This window comes from Natrix helvetica, assembly GCF_964273705.1.
Source record: "Natrix helvetica genome assembly, chromosome: 3".
NCBI classification, from domain to species: domain Eukaryota; kingdom Metazoa; phylum Chordata; class Lepidosauria; order Squamata; family Natricidae; genus Natrix; species Natrix helvetica.
Window position 1 is genome coordinate 47,962,668 of NC_138549.1, and position 22,861 is coordinate 47,985,528.

The window sequence follows — 22,861 nt, forward strand, 5'->3', positions numbered from 1 at the left end:
GATGCCTTTGTAAGAGATAGATCAGATGCCCAAATACCTGAATGGAATTGATAAAGCAGTGAGCAAATTCCTTAGCAAAACCAGCTATTAGAACATAGGGACTAAGCCCCCCCCCCCGCCCCAGCCATTATTGATATTTTTTGCAATTTTTAAAAAATATTTTAATCCGAACAAGAGTCAAATGTTGGTTTGGTTTTGCTGACCACCTTATTCTCAGAGGGTGCCTGGAAAAAAGCTAGAGAAAAACAAATGTAGTAGGAATGTAGTTCCAGTTTTGCTTTTTTGTACAAAGTATTTATTGGTTTATTTGCTGTATGTCATGCCTTTCATTCAGGTACCCAAAGTGATGTACATAGAACAATACTCCCTCCTCCCCTTTTTTCTACAACAATTCTGTAAGATTGTTGTGTTGAGAGAGAATTGAGCTTTCACACAATCAGCTTCAATGGTCAAAATAACTAGAACCTGAGTCTGCCTAGTATGACACCCCAAGTACTACACTAGATTCTCAATAAAAGAGTAAAGGCAGCAGAACATAAGATTCACAGATTGCAGGATTTATACATCACAGTAAACAAATCAACTGCATTGTGGATCCACAATATATGAATCCAGTGAGAGACAGATCAGATAACAGGCACTGATGTGCAATACCAGTTCATACATTTATTAGGAAACTTACATTTGCATTTCAACCAGAAGAGTTTTTTCCAGGATAGATAGTTCTCATTTAATGACCATAATTATTCTGTTAGTTCTGTCAACATGGCCATTAAGCAAAGCAGTCTCTAAGTGATCCCTGTATTTATTATTCAACTTTAGTTTTCCTTTCCTTTCCTTTCCTTTCCTTTCCTTTCCTTTCCTTTCCTTTCCTTTCCAGACCTGTAGAGGTCACAAATGCAAGGATTAATTGCAAAGTTACTCTTTCATCATCATCATAACTGCAAACCATCACTAAATGAGGCAGTCATTAAAAATGGCTATCTGTAATGAGACAGAGAGGTGGATAAATGTTAAGTGATAGTGATCCATCAAGTCAGAAGAAATTCCTGAGTTCCATAATTATGATATCCTACAAAACTTAATACAAGAGGATGTGTTAATAGAAGATAGAACAGATACTTCCTGAAACCTATTTAGCAATAAAGTTCTTCAAAATACACTGAGAGGATTATGATGGAAGGAAAGATTTTACTGATCATATGGTAAATCTCTAAATTATCTTTATAATCACCTGTCTGAATATTTGCCTAATAATGTTGTCTTGTCTACTTTTATAACAGCAGATAGTACACTTTCTGCACTTTTGCTTGTGAGCTAAATCTCTTTCAAACTCCATATGTCATGACCACAGATTTGTCAATGCCGCCTCCAGACAATAGAAAACATGCTCTGGCCTGCTCAGATTCTTCTTTACTGCAGCCTTAAGCCACAATTACCATAACATGAGAGGGATCTTCCCTTGCTAAAATTACAGAACAAGATCTGAAGTCCCTAAACATAATGTTGCCTCAACTGTTAACAAAATAAACTTTATGTGTCTGATTTTAATATAAACAACATTAGTGCAAACATAACCATAAGGAAAAGAAAATGAATCTAACATTTAACTTGGATTTAACATTTCTATATTGATCCAGAGGTGGAATGGTAGTGGTGGTGGCAGAAGGCTCCGCCCATCTTCCCACCCGCTTCTGCACATGCACAAAAGCGTAATCAATTGCGCGTGTGTGCCCACGTGCACGAGAGAACTGGTAGTAAAACAAATAGCAAATAGCACTGCATTAATCATACAGAAACCTCAAACTATAGTTCAAATCTACATGCTTATCTTCTTTCTTTATAAACCAGTGGCTAATTAAGCCCTATCAGGGATAGGATAGAATAGAATAGAATAGGATTTCTTTATTGGCCAAGTGAGTTGGACACACAAGGAATGCGTCTCCCGTGCATAAGCTCTCAGTGTACATACAAACAACAAAGTGATAGGTCATAGATCATAAATTGTAAGATACAATAATAAATCATAAGATACCACAGCAATTGATAAATCATAATATACAAACAAGAGAAAGTAGTAGGAAAGATGAGAGATGAGAAAGATGAGAAGATGAGAAGATAACAGCATGCTTACCTTATCAGTTATATAAAGCATGTGGAGATTGATGAACATACTTTCATTTACCCAAAAAGAGTCAAACTGGCTGGCCACCAGCCTGGTGTCATTTAGTTAAAACCAATGCCCAGATCCATGCATCAGGTTCAAGGATTGTTTGATTAATTACAACTGATTATAGAGGAGTTCTGAAACATTCAGTGCAACCCTCAGATAGTGTTCAAAAATGTTCATCATATTATAATTTTGTAATGGTTACATATGTTAAGTGAAGTTAATCATATTCTTTATCCTCAAGTTTAAATTATATTTTCATGCTGGCTCTTCTCATTTCTTTGGACAGTGGACTGTAGCATTTCTCCAGAGATTATCAATATAGCAGGGACGTGCGGTCAGGGGAGGCAGGGGAGGCAGAGCCTCACCTCTCTTCATGAAATAATAGTATATAATATTATATACTATATATATATATATATATATATATATATATATATATATATATGTATATGTATATGTATATGTATATGTATATGTATATGTATATGTATATGTATATGTATATGTATATGTATATGTATATGTATATGTATATGTATATGTATATGTATATGTATATGATGTATATGTACATGTACATGTACATGTACATGTACATGTACATGTATATGTATATGATGTATATGTATATGTACATGTATATGTATATGTATGTATATGTATATATATAAATATATATATATATATATATATATATATATATATATATATATATATATATATATATATATATATATATATATATATATATATATATATATATATATATATAATATTATAATATTATATACATCCGGCCAGCCGCGACCACGAGCTGCGGAGGCAGAAATGTTGGTGCTCCCGGATGACAAAGGCGCTTTCGTGCCTTCGTCATCCGGGAGCGCCGACAACATTTCTGCCTCTGCAGCTCCCGGGCGCGGCCGGACAGATGTAGCCACAGCGACGCCGAGGCGGTCCGGGCAGACGAAAGAGCAAGCGCAGCCTGATCCTCGGTCGCTCACCCGCCGGACTGCCTCGGTGCCATTCTGGCTACTCCGTCCGGCCGCGCCCGGGAGCTGCGGAGGCAGAAATGTTGTCGGCGCTCCCGGATGATGAAAGCATGAAAGCGACTGGGGAATGACAAGAACCTTCCTGCCTCTGCTGGATTTCGCGCGCTCCTCGCGACTGCAATAGGCAGGAAGGTTCTCGTCGTTCCCCAGTCACTTTCGAGGACTGCTGAGCGCAAGCTGGCGGAGCACGCTCAGGAAGGCGGGGAATGGGATCACGTGTGCTGGAGGCTGAGGCAGCCTGAGCCTCCAGCACACGTGGTCCCATTCCCCGCCTTCCTGATGACGTCACCAGCCTCACCAGCCATAAACCTCACCGCACGTCACTGCAATGTAGGTACATACTTGCTTTTAAGCAAATGATTGCTTAAAGTATTGTCTGAATCAACCATTAATACACAGTGATGGCTGATTCAGACAATACTTTAAGCAATCATTAGGTTGTTTGGTTTGACTTTGTGAACCCAACTAATATAGTATGTGCAAAAATGACATGAAAAACTTTGGCTCATCATATCACTAGCCTTTCTACAGAAGCAAATTCACAATCCATATTTTGTTCTATAAAACACTGTTGTGGCATGAACACCAGATGTTACTGTTTAAATCAGAGTTCTCCAACATTACCAGTTTTGCATACTAGGGGAGAGGCAATGGTTCAGTGCAAGCAGTCACAAGTGTACACATGCTTATAGCTCCATTGCATGAGCAGCGTGCATGCACATCCACTGCTCACACAAATGGAGTATGCATTTGTCCATTGCTCACACAAGTGAGGATGTGCATGTGTACCCCTGCACTCACTCACCAAGTCCACAGCCAGGTTGCAAACATCTCACAGCCCACTAGTGGGCTGTGTCCCAAAGGTTGGAGACACCTGGTTTAAATGTTTGGAATATTTCTTCTCACTTTAGAAATGGGGTATTTATTTTTGATTTTGAAATATACAGATACTTTCAAAGACATTATGTAAGAAATGCTCTACTTTTAGTATGGGAAAAAGTCAAAGCAAAAAACTATATGAAAATACCAGTCTAGCGTTCTATTTTGGAAGCACTGATACATCCAAATGTTATCAACTTGAAAGAAATTGTAACATATAAAGACATTTTAAATGAAGAAGGGGAGCTTAAAACTAGGCAGGAATTGCAGAATCAAGGGGTGAATTTAGAATGGTGGCCACACTTGCAAATACAATCAAGATATGAGAAAGATGCAAAGAGTCAACAACACTTGATCAGATACTCTTAGGGACAGATGAAAAATTAATAAAGAAAATATATAGTTATTTATTAAGAATTAAAATGGAAGATGAACAAGTGAAAGAAACAATGATAGTGTTACAAAAAACTTTGGATATACCATAGAATTACAGACAGAAATTATAAATTGACAATGACAACTACTTACAAGGAAAACCTTTATAAAATGTTTTATAGGTGGCACTTGCCACCAACAAGGTTAGCAAAGATGCTGGAAATGTAATATGATAATGGGCTCTTATTATCATATGTGGTGGACATGTCCAAAGGCAAAAACCTTTTGGACAAAAATACATACAGTGGGGCAAAAAAGTATTTAGTCAGCCACCAATTGTAAGTTCTCCCACTTAAAAAGATGAGAGAGGCCTGTAATTGGCATCATAGGTAGACCTCAACTATGAGAGACAAAATGTAAATAAAAAAAAACCCAAACAATCACATTGGCTGATTTGGAAAGAATTTATTTGCAAATTATGGTGGAAAATAAGTATTTGGTCAATATCAAAAGTTCATCTCAATACTTTGTTATATATCCTTTGTTGGCAATGACAGAGGTCAAACATTTCCTGTAAGTCTTCACAAGGTTGGCACACACTGTTGCTGGTATGTTGGTCCATTCCTCCATGCAGATCTCCTCTAGAGCAATGATGTTTTGGGGCTGTCGCTGGGCAACATGGACTTTCAACTCCCTCCAAAGGTTTTCTATGGGGTTGAGATCTGAAGACTGGCTAGGCCAGTGGTCGGCAAGCCGCGGCTCGCGAGCCACATGTGGCTCTTTACACCCTTTAATGCGGCTCTTCTGTGTGCCGGGCGCCCGCTCCCCTCCCTCCTCTCGGGCTTCGGAGGGAAGCTTCTGCAAAAGCCCGGGCGAGTGACAACCAATTTTGGTCCTATGACTGCAGAATGCTGCAAAATACCATAAATGCAGGCCAGTTGTTGAGTGTTTCAAATGTGATTGGAACACTCAACAAGGTGACCACAGTGTGTGTGTGTGTGTGTGTGAGTGAGACAGACAGACAGACAGAGAGTGGAACAGAGAGAGGGAGTGAGGGAGGGAATCAGAGAGAGACTGACAGACACACACACACACACACACAGAGAGAGACAGAGAGGGGGAGGGAGGGAGAGAAAGATAGACAGACAGAGAGAGAGACACACACACACACAGAGTGAGTGAGAGACAGACACACACGCACGCACACACACACACAGAGTGACAGAGATGGGGGAAGGAGGAGAGAGAGACAGAGATACAGAGAGAGAGACAGACAGATAGACACCCAGAGACAGAGAGAGAGAGAGAGAGAGAGAGAGAGAGAGAGAGAGAGAGAGAGAAGAAAAAAAGAAAGTGGGAGAGAGAGATGAAATTAAAAACAACAACATACAAACCTGACTTACTCAAACTATCCAAGGAAATGCAAGGCCAATGTTCACATTAGTGGTTGTGACTTTGTCAGTCATTGTCAGGATGTAATTTTCTCTACATTGTAAGGCAAATTTTACGGAATTTAACGTTATCAATAAATAATATCGTTCTAAAGTTTTTGTTTTATTAGTTGTGTTATTTGTATTCTCCCGACCTATGTGGATACTTGCATGCAGAATATTCTCAATAAAAACTTATTGAAACTAAAAACAGTGTACCATCCCATGTATTTTCGGTTTTAAAAATGTGGCTCTCAAAATAAATTTCAATCGTGGTTTTGGCGAGATTTGGCTCAGTTGAAAAAAAAGGTTGCCCACCACTGGGCTAGGCCACTCCAGGACCTTGAAATGTTTCTTACAAAGCCACTCCTTCGTTGCCCGGGCAGTATTTTGGGATCATTGTCATGTTGAAACACCCAGCCACGTTTCATCTTCAATGCTCTTGCTGATGGAAGGAGGTTTGCACTCAAAATCTCATGATACATGGCCCCATTCATTCTGTCCTGTACACGGATCAGTCGTCCTGGTCCCTTTGCAGAGAAACAGCCCCAAAGTATGATGTTGCCACCCCCATGCTTTACAGTAGGCAGGGTGTTCTTTGGATGCAACTCAGCATTCTCTCTCCTCCAAACACGACGAGTTGTGTTTCTACTAAACAGTTCTATTTTGGTTTCATCTGACCATATGACATTCTCCCAGTCCTCTTCTGGATCATCCAAATGCTCTCTAGCAAACTTCAGACAGGCCTGGACATGTACTGGCTTAAGCAAGGAGACACATCTGGCACTGCAGGATCTGAGTCCCTGGCGGCGTAGTGTGTTACTGATGATAGCCTTTGTTATGTTGGTCCCAGCTCTCTGCAGGTCATTCACTAGGTCCCCCCATGTGGTCCTGGGATTTTTGCTCACCGTTCTTGTGATCATTTTGACCCCATGGGGTGAGATCTTGCATGGAGCCCCAGATCAAGGGAGATTATCAGTGGTCTTGTATGTCTTTCATTTTCTAATTATTGCGCCCACAGTTTATTTGTTCACACCAAGCTGCTTGCCTATTGCAGATTCAGTCTTCCCAGCCTGGTGCAGGTTTACAATTTTGTTTCTGGTGTCCTTCCACAGCTCTTTAGTCTTCACCATAGTGGAGTTTGGAGTGTGACTGTTTGAGGTTGTGGACAGGTGTCTTTTATACTGATAACAAGTTCAAACAGGTGCCATTGATACAGGTAATGAGTGCAGGACAGAGGAGCCTCTTAAAGAAGAAGGTACAGGTCTGTGAGAGCCAGAGATCTTGCTTTTTTGTAGGTGACCAAATACTTATTTTCCACCATAATTTGCAAATAAATTCTTTCCAAATCAACCAATGTGATTGATTGGTGTTTTTTTTTACATTTTGTCTCTCATAGTTGAGGTCTACCTATGATGCCAATTACAGGCCTCTCTCATCTTTTTAAGTGGGAGAACTTGCACAATTGGTGGCTGACTAAATACTTTTTTGCCCCATTGTACATGTATGTATGATAAAGCAACACAGAGACCTAAAACCAGAAATATTTTTGTTAGGTATGATACCAGAAAACTATAATAACAGGACTACCTGTTTAATACTACACATGCTGACCGCAGCTCGAATTATACCGGTATTTGCACAATATTGGAAAAATTAGGATATTCCCATGGATAAAAATATAATTAGAAAAATACTAGAATGTGCAGAGATAAAGTGACATTAGAAATAAAAGACAAGGATGAATCAGAATTTTTTAACATGGGATTTGTTTTACCAGTGGTTAGATAAAAAAGGTAGAAATTAGAAGATAAAAGATTATTGCTATGTATAAGTAAATGATGAACGATTACTACTACATATAAGTAAACATTATTATTATTATTATTATTATTATTATTATTATTATTATTATTAGTAGTAGTAGTAGTAGTAGTAGTAGTAGTAGTAGTAGTAGTTTGTATAAGCAATTGACTCCGACAATACACTGTTCATTAAGCACTTATGTATATTAAAGAAAAAATGTATACATAATTTTTTAAAAAAGAATGAGTATACATCATACTAAGCCATAATCTGATTTTAAATACTATGGTTTAGTTTGTGCGTCAGCCTAGAAACCAGGAGTCTGAGTTCTACTACAGCCTTTGACATGAAAGCAAGCTGGTAACTGTGACCTATCACTCTTTTTCAGCGTAACTCACCTCATAGGGCTGTTGATATGGGGAAAATAAAAGATGGAGGCTGTCTTACTTATAAAAAGTAATGTGGGATAAAAATATAATAAATAAATAAACAGTTATTTGCTCTGAGCTCTGTAATTCAAGCTTTCCTATCCATTTTTGGAAACCCGTGCAATTGTTTTTAAACAAATATTGAGGTTGTTAATTGGTTGTTGATAAAACTTCACCTTAGTTTTACTCTTGGATTTGTTTTGTGACTTATTAGCCTCTCAAAACTGAACATACAGTACTTCCCCATCATTTTTGTTTGGCAAAAATGGCACCTACAGCGGTATTGAGTGGTATTAAAATGGCAAGAGCTGAATTGGGTGACCCTTTCAACTCATGCACTGTATCATCTAGTAGCTCTCACCATTTTGACTTTGTCAAAAGCCCCTACAGATAACCCTGATAATAATTATTAATTTCATTATTTCCCAATTGCAGAGATTCTTTTTCCTGTTTTATTCTCATAACAGTCCTATGAAATAGCTTAAGTTCATGGAGTGATTTTTGCTACTGAGAAAGCATCTGACCATTTTCAAAAACATTAAATAAAATGAGCAACAGAAAAGGGTAGGGAAAATGTTTTATCTCTCCTTTCTCTGCTTTCACAATACTAAGCAACAAAAGCCATTATGTAGTTTGTATGGTTTCAGCTTAAAATACCGTATGAACCCATCCACTATTGTTCATCAATTTATGGTCTTAGTACAATGCACAGATCCCATCAGCTGATGGCCAGATCATTAAATTCATGCATGAAATCCTAACTCATTCTTTAAAATCTCTTTAGAGAAACATGTCACTTGTAGGGGTGAAAAAAATCCACATTATATATTGTTTGCTTAGTATTGTGAAAGCAGAGAAAGAAGAGATAAAACATTTTCCCTACCCTTTTCTGTTGCTCATTTTATTTAATGTTTTTGAAAATGGTCAGATGCTTTCTCAGTAGCTTTCTCTTCTTTTTCAGATTACAGTTGAAACAGCATGCAAAACAAATGGGAGTTAAGTAATAAACAATTGCCTCCCAAAAAAGAATGAATGTCAAATTGGAAAAAGACAATTGATGTGATGGGGTAGGAGAAAATATAATCAATTCATAAATCCTTCTGAAAGAAAGCCAAACCAAAGTGTGGCAGTAAATAGTTCCCCATAATTTACAATTGAACTGATTCAATCTCATGGTATTATTGTTGTTGTTGTTGTTGTTGTTGTTGTTGTTAGATAGGGCAATGAGAAGGCAGACTCAGGCTTAACGCAACAACAGCTCTTTATTATAACAGTCAAGTATGTACAATCCAGCAACTGTTCGGTCTGACAGCTCTCCTTTTATAGGGAGCTGTCAGACCTCTTAGCCAATCAGATTAAACCTCTGTTCTCGCCAGAGCAGAGGACCAGAGTGGAAACCATGGTAGCTAGTGTTAATATCTAACACCCCTCCCCTCTTGGTTGGGATGTTTCTATTGGTCACATAGTCTTTGAGGTAGGCGGGTCTTTGTTTCGCTCTACCAGATCTGCACAGTTCATTTGGAACTGGTTCTTCAGGCAGGTCAGATGGACCTGTCTGCTCCCCAGCTCCGCTCTGTGGAACCTGCTGGAACTTACCCCAGGCCGCGGCTGGAGTTCCTTGGCTTTGCTCGCTTGGAGCTCGCTGTGGGCCTGCAACAAACTCAGATAGGTTTTCCAGACCTTGTGAGTTTGAGCTGGCTGTGGAAGGAGTGAATGTTTGCTCCTTTTGGGTAGGGCCTTGGCTGCTTTGTTCCGGAATTTCGTCTGGTGCCCTAAGATTGGAGTGGGAGAGGCGACCACGGAGTTGGTCAATATGCCTCCTCCACTTTCTACCATCCTCCAGCTCTAATAAATAACTCTCTCCACTTCATAGAAACAATAAAGAAACAAAACCTACAACCCAGCGACCTACTCGTGAGTTTCGATGTCATATGCCATCGCTGACCATCGGAGATGATCAATTAGCCCCGGTGGAAGGGGCACGCAATTTGGGCGTCCTCCTTGATGCCCGGCTGTCTATGGAAGATCATGTGGCAGCCGTGGCGAGGGGGGCGTTCCACCAGGTTCGCCTGGTGCGCCAATTGCGGCCCCTTTTGGACCGGGAGGCCTTGCGTACAGTCACTCACGCGCTGGTGACGTCTCGCCTGGACTACTGTAATGCTCTCTACATGGGGCTCCCCTTGAGGTGCACCCGGAGACTGCAGTTGGTCCAGAATGCAGCCGCGCGGGTAATTATGGGGAGATCGAGGTTCTCCTATATAACACCTATCCTGCGCGAGCTACACTGGCTTCCTGTGGCCTACCGGGTGCGCTTCAAGGTGCTGGTTATCACCTTCAAAGCGCTCCATGGCACAGGGCCTAGTTACCTGCGGGATCGCGTCCTGCCCCATACATCCCTGCGACCCGTCCACTCACACAGAGAGGGACTACTCCGGGTGCCGTCCTCCAGAGAGTGCCAGAGGGCAGCGCCCAGAAGTAGGGCCTTCTCTGTAGTGGGCCCCACCCTTTGGAATGACCTCCCCCCAGACATCAGGACTACAACCGACCTTCGCTCCTTCCGTATGAAGCTGAAAACCTACCTGTTTCGACTAGCTGACCTGGCATAATTCTACAACCTCTCCAGCCCAGGGCATTTTTAATTGGTAATTTTAGTTTTTAAGGGTTAATTTCACTGGGGTTTTAACTTTTTTAGGTATTGTAACTTATTTATTTATTCTTACCTCCTCTGTACGCTATATAATACTTTTGTACGTCGCCCCGAGTCCCTGTGGGGAGAGGGGGCGACTAATAAGTTCAAGTAATAAATAAATAAAATAAATAAATATCCCTCTTCACCCAAGTGCCCATAAAAGAAGCCTTGACAGCTATCCAGAACAAACACAACCCCCCTAAACACATACTGACCTGACCAACCACTGCCTAACCAACACATACTTCATCCATAATGGACAAAGATACAAACAGATAGAAGGAGCACCCATGGGATCACCCCTCTCACCTGTCATTGCAAACTTATACATGGAACATTTTGAAATCAACGCCTTAGACAAATCTGAACACAAACCCAAACTCTGCCTTAGATATGTTGATGACACTTTTGTGATTTGGCCACATGGGAAAGAAAAACTGGACAACTTCTTCACACATCTCAACAGCCTACACCCCAAAATACAATTCACCATGGAAATAGAAACAAACAAACAACTTCCCTTTCTGGATGTCCTAATCTACAAAAAACCCAATGGCTCCCTAGGACACACCATCTACCAGAAAAAAACACACACCAACCGCTACTTAAATGCACAATCCCATCACCACCCTGCACAGATCAACTCTGTAGCCAAGACCCTCATCTCCATAACCAAACGCCTAGCTGACAAAGACCACCTGAAAACTGAATTACACAAACTCACAAATGTATTAATCTCCAATGGATTCCAAAGAAAAACAATCACCAACCTAATCCAAAAGGAGACTCCCCCCAAAAACCAAGACACAGAATAGGACAATGGCATCGCCCTCCTCCCTTATATCAAAGGCACCACAGATAAAATCAGCAAAATTCTCCACAAGCACAATATCAAGCCTTCACCACTGACCAAAAAATAGCCAAGATCTTAAGAAACCCCAAAGACAAAATCCAGCTAGAAAACCAAGGAGTTTACGAAATACCATGCAAAATCTGCCTGGCAACATATATAGGACAGACAAACAGGAGAATAAATGCATGCATCACAGAACACAAGAATGCAGTAAGAAAAAAAGAAAAAACTTCCTCCCTTTTCCAGCACCTTAAAGCTACAGGACATGAAATCAATTTTGAAGGAGCCAGGTTAATCTCCAAAACAGAACACCTCAACAAGAGAATAATTATGGAAGCCATGGAAATAGAGAAACACCCCCACAACATGAATAAACGTGATGATACCTCCCGCCTACCAAACATCTGGAAACCAGCCCTAGCCAACAAACAAACACCACCCACCATCCAGGCCGTTACAATACAAAAGAACAACGAACACACAGCCAGCACCAATTAGCACCAATCTACCAATCAAGATACAACCACACAACCAATCATTCCACCTACTGAAACAAAGCCAGCACTCCATCCCCTCCCACCAAGATATACAGAAAGACGGCAGCTCCGGTCACACTTTAAGCCAAAGACCACAGCCTGAAGATGGCGAGTGCGATCTCGCTGAAATGTTGCAAAGACAATCTCAATCTTACATGGGAAAAGACCCGAATACAACAAAACCAGCATATATATATATATATATATATATATATATATATATATATATATATATATATATATATATATATATATATATATATATATATATATATATATATATATATATATATATATATATATATATATATATATATATATATATATATATATGTGTGTGTCTTTGGTTGTTCGGGTTTTCTCCCGCGTAGAATTGGAAGTATCTTCACGACGTTTCGATGAAGTCTCATTCATCATCTTCAGGCTGCTGCTTCCGGCTTGGTGCTTCTGGCTTGGTGCTTCCAGGAGCAATGTGAGATGATGAATGAGACTTCATCGAAACGTCGTGAAGATACTTCCAATTCTATGCGGGAGAAAACCCGAACAACCAAAGACATACATACAAACACCCGCGAAAACCTCAGAAAACACACACACACACACACACACACACACATATATATATTAATTAGCTCTCATCAGCTAGCCATACTCTTACTGGGATTCGAACCTGGGCTGTATTATATCTTAGGCAGAAGTCTTAGCCACTAAGCCACAGGCTCGCCTCCTTATCAGTTGAGCCAGGGAAATAGGTATGTATTTTTGTTACAACCCCTGGTATGCCTAAATATGGGAGGAAGGACCACTACTCTTAGTGGCTAAGACTTCTACCTAAGTTATAATACAGCCCAGGTTCGAATCCCAGTAAGGGTATGGCTAGCTGATGAGAGCTAATTAGCTCGAAATAGATCTATACTAGTCTCCCTTTATTTATTTATCAGTACAAATACAACACAAATATAAAAAGGCAACATTAAAAATAAAAATATGGTTTTCTGCCTGCATGGTCTTCTGTGATAAGCCGAAGGACAGAAATGAGGGAGTAGTGACCTTCCTCCCATATTTAGGCATACCAGGGGTTGTAACACAAATACATACCTATTTCCCTGGCTCAACTGATAAGGAGGCGAGCCTGTGGCTTAGTGGCTAAGACTTCTGCCTAAGATATAATACAGCCCAGTTTCGAATCCCAGTAAGGGTATGGCTTACACACACACACCTCTCTCATTCTCTTTCTATCCTATGATAGTTGTTTTCATATAATATATGAATCTATTGATAAATAGAGTATACCACCCCTTAATACTCCTTAAAATTGATTATTGAGTAGAGGAAGAAAGGGAGGAGAGAGAAAGGAAAGAAGGCAGAAAGGAAGGAAGAAGGAAGGAAGGAAGGAAGGAAGGAAGGAAGGAAGGAAGGAAGGAAGGACTGGAGAAAGTTACGAGGGAGAGAAGAAAGTGGGAGTTCTGGAAAATAATTAAATTAGGGATCCAATTCTTCCAAAAAATGACAAGCACTACAAATCTAACGAAAATTGGCACGGGGAGGAAACCAGCATCCCAGCCATCTCTAGCGGCTGCCAGCCCTTCAAACCAAAGATCTTCAGAGGATATGCTCCAGAGAGAAAGATCCAATTCAACTAAGGATCTTCAGATGATATTACAGACAATGCAAGAGTCAATGGCTAAAAATCATGAAGAACTAAAAAAGGATATTAGAGAAATAAGAAATGATACTGGAGAACTAAAGGAGAGGATGCAGAAGATAGATGATAAATTTGAGAAGTTCCAGGAACAGATCAATAAACATGAACAAAGAATAAATGTAATAGAAGGAAGGTTGGAGAGTGAGTGGGGGAAAATGGAGAAGCTCAGTTCTACGCTGATCCAGGCAAACAAAGAACTTGAGTTAATGGTCCTCACGTTAGAATCGGAGAAAGCGGCCCAATTTCTGCGGTTTCAGAATGTAAAGGAAGAAAAAGGCGAGGATTTACCAGACATGATGGCAGACCTTATGGCAAAGGCTTTGGGAATAGGAAAGGATGAGATGGCAAGTGAGATCAATGAGACATATAGAATCCAGACAAAATACGCAAAAAAGAACAATTTCCCGAGGGAAGTCCATGTAAAGTTCATTAAAAAATCAATACATGGCAAGGTGCTGAATAGAACAAGAGACGATCCGGTAATACACAATCAACGACAACTAACAATCCTAAAACAGGTACCGAGGAGAATCAGAGAACTAAGAAGGCCCTATCAATTTTTAACATCTGTGCTGAATAAATACGAAATTAACTTCAGATGGCTGATGCCGGAGGACATATTGGTAACTTGGAGATAGAAGATTCAGAATAGACATGGTAATTTTAAGTAGTCTTTGTTGGAAAATTACTGTGAATAATTTCCAGTTTAATCTGCACCCAGTATATTCCTATGTCCAAATCAAATAAAAGCAAATACACATACACCATTCAATTCAGCTAGCAAAATATATATAACTTCATCAACAAACATGTACAATTGGCAAAATGAAATTATGGCAAGCAAAAGAGAGAAGTGAGTAACAGCTAATTATTTACACTATATACTGTATATTTATACATCAGAAAGCACAGAACTTTCCAGAACAACTTGAAACAATACTGTGGATAATTAGCATGGACAGACCAAGAGTGAATGCCTCATTTGTTTTTCTATTTTTAATTGAGAACAGTTTTCCAGTTATAACTTTATCAGATAGAGAAATTAAGATACCAGCGTCCTTCCTCTGTGTTGCAGAATGAAAGAAACAATCCAACACTATTTATTTATTAAATGTATTGAATTGTTATGCCATCCATCTCACTGATGCAAGGGCATCCCCATATAAATGGCATCACAGTAGTCCAATTGGGTGATAATAAGGGCGTGAATGATTGTAGTTAAGTAAAGTTGCATATTGAGTACTGTCATCCAGATGACCTCTGAAAACAATGTTTTACCTATGTTTATGATTAAAAACTATTAGGGAACATTGAGAATTTAAGTTAAGCCATAATTGAAGTTGATTCAGCTATTAGAAATGGGGGGGGGGGTGTTGTCTAATCCAAAACACATAGTGGAAGTTACTTTAATCTACCAGCATCCATTATTAGGCACAAAGGGGGTGGGGAGGTGTCATATATTTCATGACATTATTATGCAAATGGCATACATTGCATCATTTGTGCAAAACATCTGGAAGCACGAGACATGGAGATATGTGAAAATTCATGAAATCATGGATTTCCCAGTTCTAAAGTACATATATTCATATATATTTAATTTGTATATACATTTGTTGTTTTTAATACAGTGAAAAACAATAATGTAGTTTTTGGCTTTGACTTGCCTTATTGTGTGAACCTGGCCATTTGTTAGTACAGTGATACCTTTCTGCAACTGAGAAACCCTATGATGGGCCCAAAGAATTCAAATGGATTTTTCATCTATATACTGAGTAGACCCAGATCCGTGTTGCTTTAGCAAGGTTGTGCCTAATGTGCCATCTGACATATATTTGCACAAGCATGTGTAACTTTAAGGTAAATAATGGTTTTATGGCTAGGAGCTGCTGAGGTGTGGCAATGAAGAGCTACTTGGGCCATAGCACTAAGCAAATACAGTCATTACAAAGGAAGGCTTGTCTTTTTCTGGGGGATTTATGTAAACATACTGTTAACATCTCAGCTCAGCTTTTTTACTTCTTTGAAAAAGGAGAGCCATTTGCCTTCAAATTAGAAGAGGCTGGATGGCTGCCAAAGGGGACTGGAGCACAAGGCTGTGGATGTGGTCTCAGCATCAACTGATGGAAGCAGTACATTCTGCAAGTTACTGTGATAAGCAAACTCTGGTGGGAGGCATATCTATGAAAAATTCCTCACTGCATAAAATGTCCTCAATGATTAATTAGGAATTATGGCTTTCAAATACTATATCTTTCTGGGGACATTTCCAGGGCAATTCCAGACACCCATTTCCTGCTGGCAATTGATCATGCATCATTAATTTACAAAGAGCTTTATAATATAATATATATATGATTTTTGTGGCCCCTTAAAGCAATTTATTATCGCTTATGCTTTTGTGCCAGAAAACTCTGTTGTTTTTCTTGCTGCTAAAAACTAACAGTGTTATCTCTCTGGAAACAGTTTTATTGTACTTATTATGACCTATGTTCTGTGTTCCAAAATTCCTAAAAGAGCTTAGTCTATCAAAAGTATATCCACATTATTATACACATGTAGTGAGATTTAATTATCTATTGCTTAGATTTATATTCTCCTTTTTTCTAAGAGCTCAGGGTGGTTTACATGGAAATCCTTTTACTGTTCATTCCTGCAAAACAGTTCCAAAAGGTTGCTTGGGTTAACTGCCAGCCATTGCCTTTCCAGGCTGAGGATGGGCTTGAAGTTGAATGTCCTTAGCCTTACCTTCTATGTACCTTCTAGTATTTTCTTGGGGGGGGGGGAGAGCAGAACACCACTAGTATCAAAAGTAATTTGAACTTCCTGTCAAAAGATGGAACCTCTCAAAAGAAGGGATTTATGACCTGGGTCATGAACAAATCACATTCAAATAATTTCAAAACTCAGGAGGCATAGATCTTTGTTGCAGTCTTATTATTGGGCTGGTGTGGTAGAAAGAAGTTGGGACTACAAGTATCAGAACTCTCAACTAGCTAGGTTGGAATTAGAGATTGTGATTCTGGAACTCTGGTTTCAGGAAGAAGATATCACTGAGTTCACTCTCCTTGGGCTGAAACTGGTAGTCAGCTAAACATTTACCCCACTGCTATGTGGACCTGGATACTATTGGTAAGTGGGGTCAACAGGTTTTGGATGTTAGACATCCAAGAAATTGTAAAGTTCTAAGCTAGACTACTAAAGGCTATGGAAACTATGGAAATCAATTCAGGTGAAGGACATTTTAAATGGTCTAACTCCATTGAAGACGTGGAGTTGATTTTCCTTCACTTACAGTGACCATTATTCAAGCCGTACCCTTCAGCAGTAAGAAGTTGCAGCCTCATGTTCTGATGGTTTTGGATCCAAATCTAGTGTTCTTGGGTATGGCAACTGAGGCTTATGTATACAAGAGCACAAAGCAGGTGATTGTTAATTCCTCTAGGTATCTAGTTTTAACTGGGATTGGATTGCAGCCTAGGAGAAGGATATTCCTGGGGGGGGGGGAAATCCTCCTCCGTCAGTCTTTTATTCATGCTATTTTAAGTGCGCGCACACCTCTTGCTGTCTTTATGAACCTATCTTGCAAGAGGTATTTTGCTTTAGCTGTCAAACTTTTAAAGGCTTCCCTCCTCTACCTTCCTCCCGTTTTCTTCCTGGTGCCCATTGATGGTGCATTGGCACACAACGGTTGCTCGGAATCTGCAGTGACTCCATGCGGTCATGAGGGGGAATGCCTCTCGCTTTCTCTTTTATGCGAGTGCGGGTGTCTCTTCCTGCTTGCCTGCTCCTCCTCACAAAAGCTTTGGGCGAATTCCTTTCTCCGGGTTTTCAAGCCATCTTTTAAAAATCCATCCCGCTCTCTCGCGTTGAAAGCTGGAGCTGTGTCGGGAAGCGAGAGACGAGAGACAGAAGGAGGAAGCTTGCAGAGAGCAGGGAAAAGAGGGAAGGAGGGAGGCAGGGAGCGATTAGGGAAGCAACCGATAAACGGGCAGCGAAGGTGGCCGGGGACGCGGCGCAGCGGTCGCTTTCCAAAAGCGAAAGGATCCAGACTGCGAAGAAGATCGCCATGGGGGAATAACGCGTCTGCCGATGTCGGCTGTTAGCAAGTGAAGGGCTTGGGAGAGGCGGTGGAAGCAGCCCCCGATCCCGCAGCCGGGTTGCAAAGAGCCCGGACAGCGGGGGCTCGCGGCTTGGACGGCTGGCTGTTGGGCTGGGAAGGAAGAAGCGGGCTGAGAAGCGGCGACATCCACACACAGTGTGCCGCCGCAGGCTTTGGTCATGCCCTTCGCCAAGAGGATCGTGAAGCCCCAGAGGCTGTGCCGGCGGCAGCACATCGCCTCGGTGCTAGACGAGAACGCCGGATTCGAGCTTCCTCAGCCAGCGAGCTACGGAGAAGAGCCCGGGGAGGCGATGGACGAGCCGGAGGAAGAGGTTCCGGCTGGGCTGGCTGCCGCGCTGCCCGCCGAGGGAAAGGAGAACCAGGAGGCGGCGGCGCTGATGCTTTTGGATCTGTGCTCGGTCAGCAATGTGGCGCTCTCGCGGATCCTCAGGCAACTCTCGGATGTGGCCAAGCACGCCTGCACCCTTTTCCAAGAAATCGAGAGCGAGATCCAGCTCACTCACCGCAGGGTCCAGGCGCTGCACAGCCGGATTGGCGGCGTCCAAACCATTTTACACAGTTTGGATCCCAAGCAGGAGGCAGTGCGTAAGTGGAAGACGCCTTCCTCTCCCTTCCTTCCCCTTGAGGCGACCTCGGCGCTGGTTCACCTTAACCTCCGCTCTTTTCGTATGGCTCTTAAGGGGAATCGGGCGCCTGGGAGGCAATTGTGGATGGCTCTCGGCTCTCTTTTTTTCCTTCGCCTTTTCGGAGTGGGGAGTGGAAGCGAGATTTGCTCTGATGGGTGAGATGCTGGTGCCAGGCGAGGGAGGAAAAGGGGGCGCGGAAGATAAAATGGTGCTGCTTGGGCATCTCGGGGAGGTGTGGCCCTGAATCCCTAAACGCGGCTATTCCCGATGCCCCCCTCCCTCCCAACGCCGCCCTTCTTTCTGCTGGAAAAGGATGCAGCTTCGGCAGACGAAAGTTTTTTCCCTCTGCGGGAAGTGCAGATGGGACATTCGCCGACGTGGGGGGTAAAGAAAGCGGAAGGTTCCGGGGCCGAGATGAACTGTGCGGAAAGTTGATTGGGGTGTGTGCGCGCCTTTGATTTGAAGGAGCCATTTCTGTCAAAAAAAAAAAAGGCTTTAGGGTTGTTTTGGTTTCCCAAGCGATTGCCAGAGAAAACTCGGTGGGTGGCATGGAGGGTTCGCCCTTCAGGCATTCCCCAGCCCTCCCACCTGCCTCGAGTCCGCATCCTTGAGCTCTTGGTTCCAGCGGAGAGGAAGAGCCGTTCCATGGGCTAGATTAGGAGAACGAGTGATTTCCCCCCCCCTCCTCCCGTGAAAAACGGCGCGGCGATGCGCGGGAGACGCCTAACGTGCTGGGAGGGGATCAGTCGCTGATCTCATGCGGAAGAAGGTGAAGCGCGGGGGGCGGGGAGAGGAGAGACCGAGGAGTCCCCGGCTATAGCTGCAGGGAAAGGAACGGGGGGGGGGCATCGGAGGCAACCTGCATTCCGCCACCCTAGACTTTGCAGCGATCTGCCTGACCCACTTTTCCGCGGCTGAGACTGGGGAGTGAGCGGGGGGGGGGAGGCCCACATGGTGCATGCGTGAGAGAGGCGTGCGGCGCAAGATGGGGGTCCGCTCCCCCTCCCTCCCCTGAACCGACAAGGTGACCATTCTGCAGTGATAACAGACGAGCCTCCGTGTCTGCTGCTTCGCGTAGAAAGGGGTGGTGTTGCTAGCTGGTGATAGCGAAGCATCTAACGGAGGGTGCGGGGAAAGAAGGAAAGCGTTTTAGCGCAGATTTTCCTCGCCTGTGCCTGCAAATGACTGGGTTTCCTAAACCCAAACCAGCACGCCCAGTCTCTGGAGGACACTGAGTTCCCCCGCCCTTGTCGGTGGCCACTGTAAGAGGCATTGCGAGCGGTCATCTGCCCCTCATCTAGTCCATCTGCACTGCTTTTAATGGAACTATTAGGATATAATCTGAAGGGATATACAGTATCCAAAAACAACCTATAAATAAGCAAACAAATACATTTTAGCTTTGGTTGAAAAATGTCAGATGGATGGGCAGGGCTGGATGGCTAGAATCTATGGATCACACACTCAGGGATATGATGTAAAAATATCTAGGTTGAGTCTTAGCTCAGCATTCTGGAGCCTACTTTTCTATTGGTGAGAATTCTGAAAATCATACTCCAGCAACAAGAGGAGGCACCAGTTTTGAGGAAAGCTGGAAGGGTTTTTTCTCTTCAGCAATATCAGCCTTTCCTGACATAATGTCTCTGGATGTAAAAGGAAAAAAATGATTCCATTAGTTGGAGAATAGGAAAGCTCTGGGCCAGCACATTTAGAAGCACTAGATTAGGCGAGTAATATTAGGGGTTTTATGGATGTGTCTTGTCTTGCATGCAGTTCTCTCCCCCCCCCTCTCTCTCCAGTCCCTCAACAAAGGATGTTTATCCATCAAATCTTCATCCTCAAAGTTTATCCTTTGAAATTCTCAACTAATTTATGGTTAGTAGTCACCTAGAATGGATCATTCACTGATTTGGGGTGACTGACTACAACTTAAATGTGTAAACACCGAGATTGAAATAGTTTTTTTTAAATGAAGCTAGTGTTTTTTAGATATATCAAACAGCATCTTTCAGTACTTTTAGCCAACCGGACTTCCAGTCTAGCATATTTGAAAAATGGGGAAAACTAGATTAGAACCTCAAGTTCTTTGGTTGAATTCAATGTTAAAGAAGCATTACAAACAACAATATTGGATATATGAACTTTATTGTATTCCCCATCTTAGTCTTTGATTGTACTTATGTATAACAAGCCATTATGATTCTCTACTTGTTTAATTTCCTTGTCTCCTTTCAAAGAACTTGGTGCTTTGAGTTCAATAAATACACAGTACAGGTATTGAATATTCTCTGCTGAAAGTATCTGTCATGTCTGCAACACCACAAAGGGAATTATTATACCTGTTTGTTATGGAAGGAGCTGTGATTCAAAAATAGAAGATTTGCTTCTCAGGATAGTTCTGAGAAGCAGGTTTGATTCATTTCTACAGTTTCTAGAGATCTGCCTCTCTGTCCTGGAAAAGGTGAATTTTATTTATTCCTCAGATTTACCTATAGCTGTCCATCTTATAAAAGGTGACTTTGTCTTATCAGGCATGTGGCTGTTTATCAAAATATCTAGATTTGGATACTAAAGTTAACTTTTTGGTAATTTGACTTTATGCAGTTCAAAAGGCATATTCTGAAGATGAGATGCAGTGAACTTGGTAAATGGCTTTAGGCTACTTAGTTAGCATGGGGATAAGTGGTGGGTTGGAAATCCCACATGTGTTGTCTCTTATTTATTTATTTTATTATAAAGCTTACAACAGCAAGCATTCTATAAGTAGTATGTCAGCTTCACTATGGAGGTTCACCATGGAGAAAATCTGGAAAATAGACACATTGAACCCAATACCAGGAAGAATTTGACAACAGTTTCTTAAGGAAAGTTAATATTTAAAAATTGAATGAATAATCCAGTGTGATGTTCTGGTGAAGGCCTATATCAGGAAGGCCTTGGTTCAAGTCCAACTTCAAATACAACATTTCTCTGGGTAATTTTGCACCGCTCTTATTCTCAGATCAAAAGATTAGCACAGTGATAACAAAGGATTGGAAGAGAAAGTGTTATGCATGCTATCTTGAATTTCTGAAGGAAAAGTGGAATACAAAACTAACAATGGCTTGAAAGTTAACATCTGCAGGAAAGGCCCACTTTGAGGATCTCTTGATCTCAGATCCTGTCTTTCTTGTATGTGTAGAAGGATCTTCTCATTAGTCTTATGAGACCCTATTTTTTGAGCCATTAATTGGGCCCCCAAGCTCTGAATGCTTAGATAATATGCAAAGAGATACAGGTAGTCCTTGACTTATGACCACAATTGAGCCCAAAATTTCTGTTGCTAATCAAGACAGCTTTTAAGTGAATTGTGCCCCATTTTAGTTGTTAAGTGAATCATTGCAGTTGTTAAGTGAATCATAAAGTCATTAAGTGAATCTGGCTTCCCCCATTGACTTTGCTTGTTGGAAGGGTACAAATGGTAATCACATGACCCCAGGACATGCAACTGTCATAAATACATGCCAGTTGCCAAGTGCCTGAATTTTGATCACGTGACCAGGGGGCATGCTGCAACAGTTGCAAGTGTGAAAACTGATCATGTCACATTTTTCAGAGTTATTGTAACTTTGAATGTTCATTAAGCAAATGGTTGTAAGTCGAGGACTACCTATATCTACTTTACAAGGTTTTGATTTTAGTACTTACTTTAATGTCAAGGTTTAGCCTGTGTTTTAAACTCCTTAATGTTTTGGGGTTAGAGTTAGGGTCATTGTTAGCAGCTTTGAGTGTTCAATATACTTACATATAGCACTTATATTCCACTTCACAGTGCTTTACAGTCCCCTCTAAGTGGTTTACAGAGTCAGCATATTGCACCCAACAAGCACATAAATAAATAAATACATACATGCATACATAATTTGTCACCAAGGGTTTATTAACTTTCTAACTTCTTAATAAGAATCATGCAAAATTCTTCATGGAAGCCAATGAAAAAAGTGGAAGTCAGGATGTGATGCCAAGATACCTGAATATATTCAGGTACTATTTCTGTTTATGTTTAGGTGCCACATCCTAACCCTTCCAAGACTGTGATAATTTCAGATGCTGTTTTTCTAACACAACACTTCTTCATTGTGTAGTGTCAACAGGTTAGCTTCACTATGTGACAATATTTTCAGGGGGGAGGGGTTTATGAGAAAAAAAT

The 22,861-nt window shown here is 41.3% G+C and overlaps 1 protein-coding gene across 2 annotated transcripts in view; it reads left to right on the forward strand.

The window, feature by feature from the left end:
* Window positions 1–17,793: 17,793 nt before the first annotated feature.
* NHS (NHS actin remodeling regulator) overlaps window positions 17,794–22,861 on the forward strand; it is a 284,324-nt gene continuing 279,256 nt past the window's right edge. The window contains exon 1 of one of the 2 annotated variants that reach the window (XM_081948746.1): window positions 17,794–18,631. In XM_081948746.1, the coding sequence (XP_081804872.1) occupies window positions 18,205–18,631 (427 nt within the window). In that variant the 5' untranslated portion in view covers window positions 17,794–18,204. The remainder of the gene's footprint in view (window positions 18,632–22,861) is intronic. The other variant, XM_081948743.1, reaches the window with a different exon arrangement.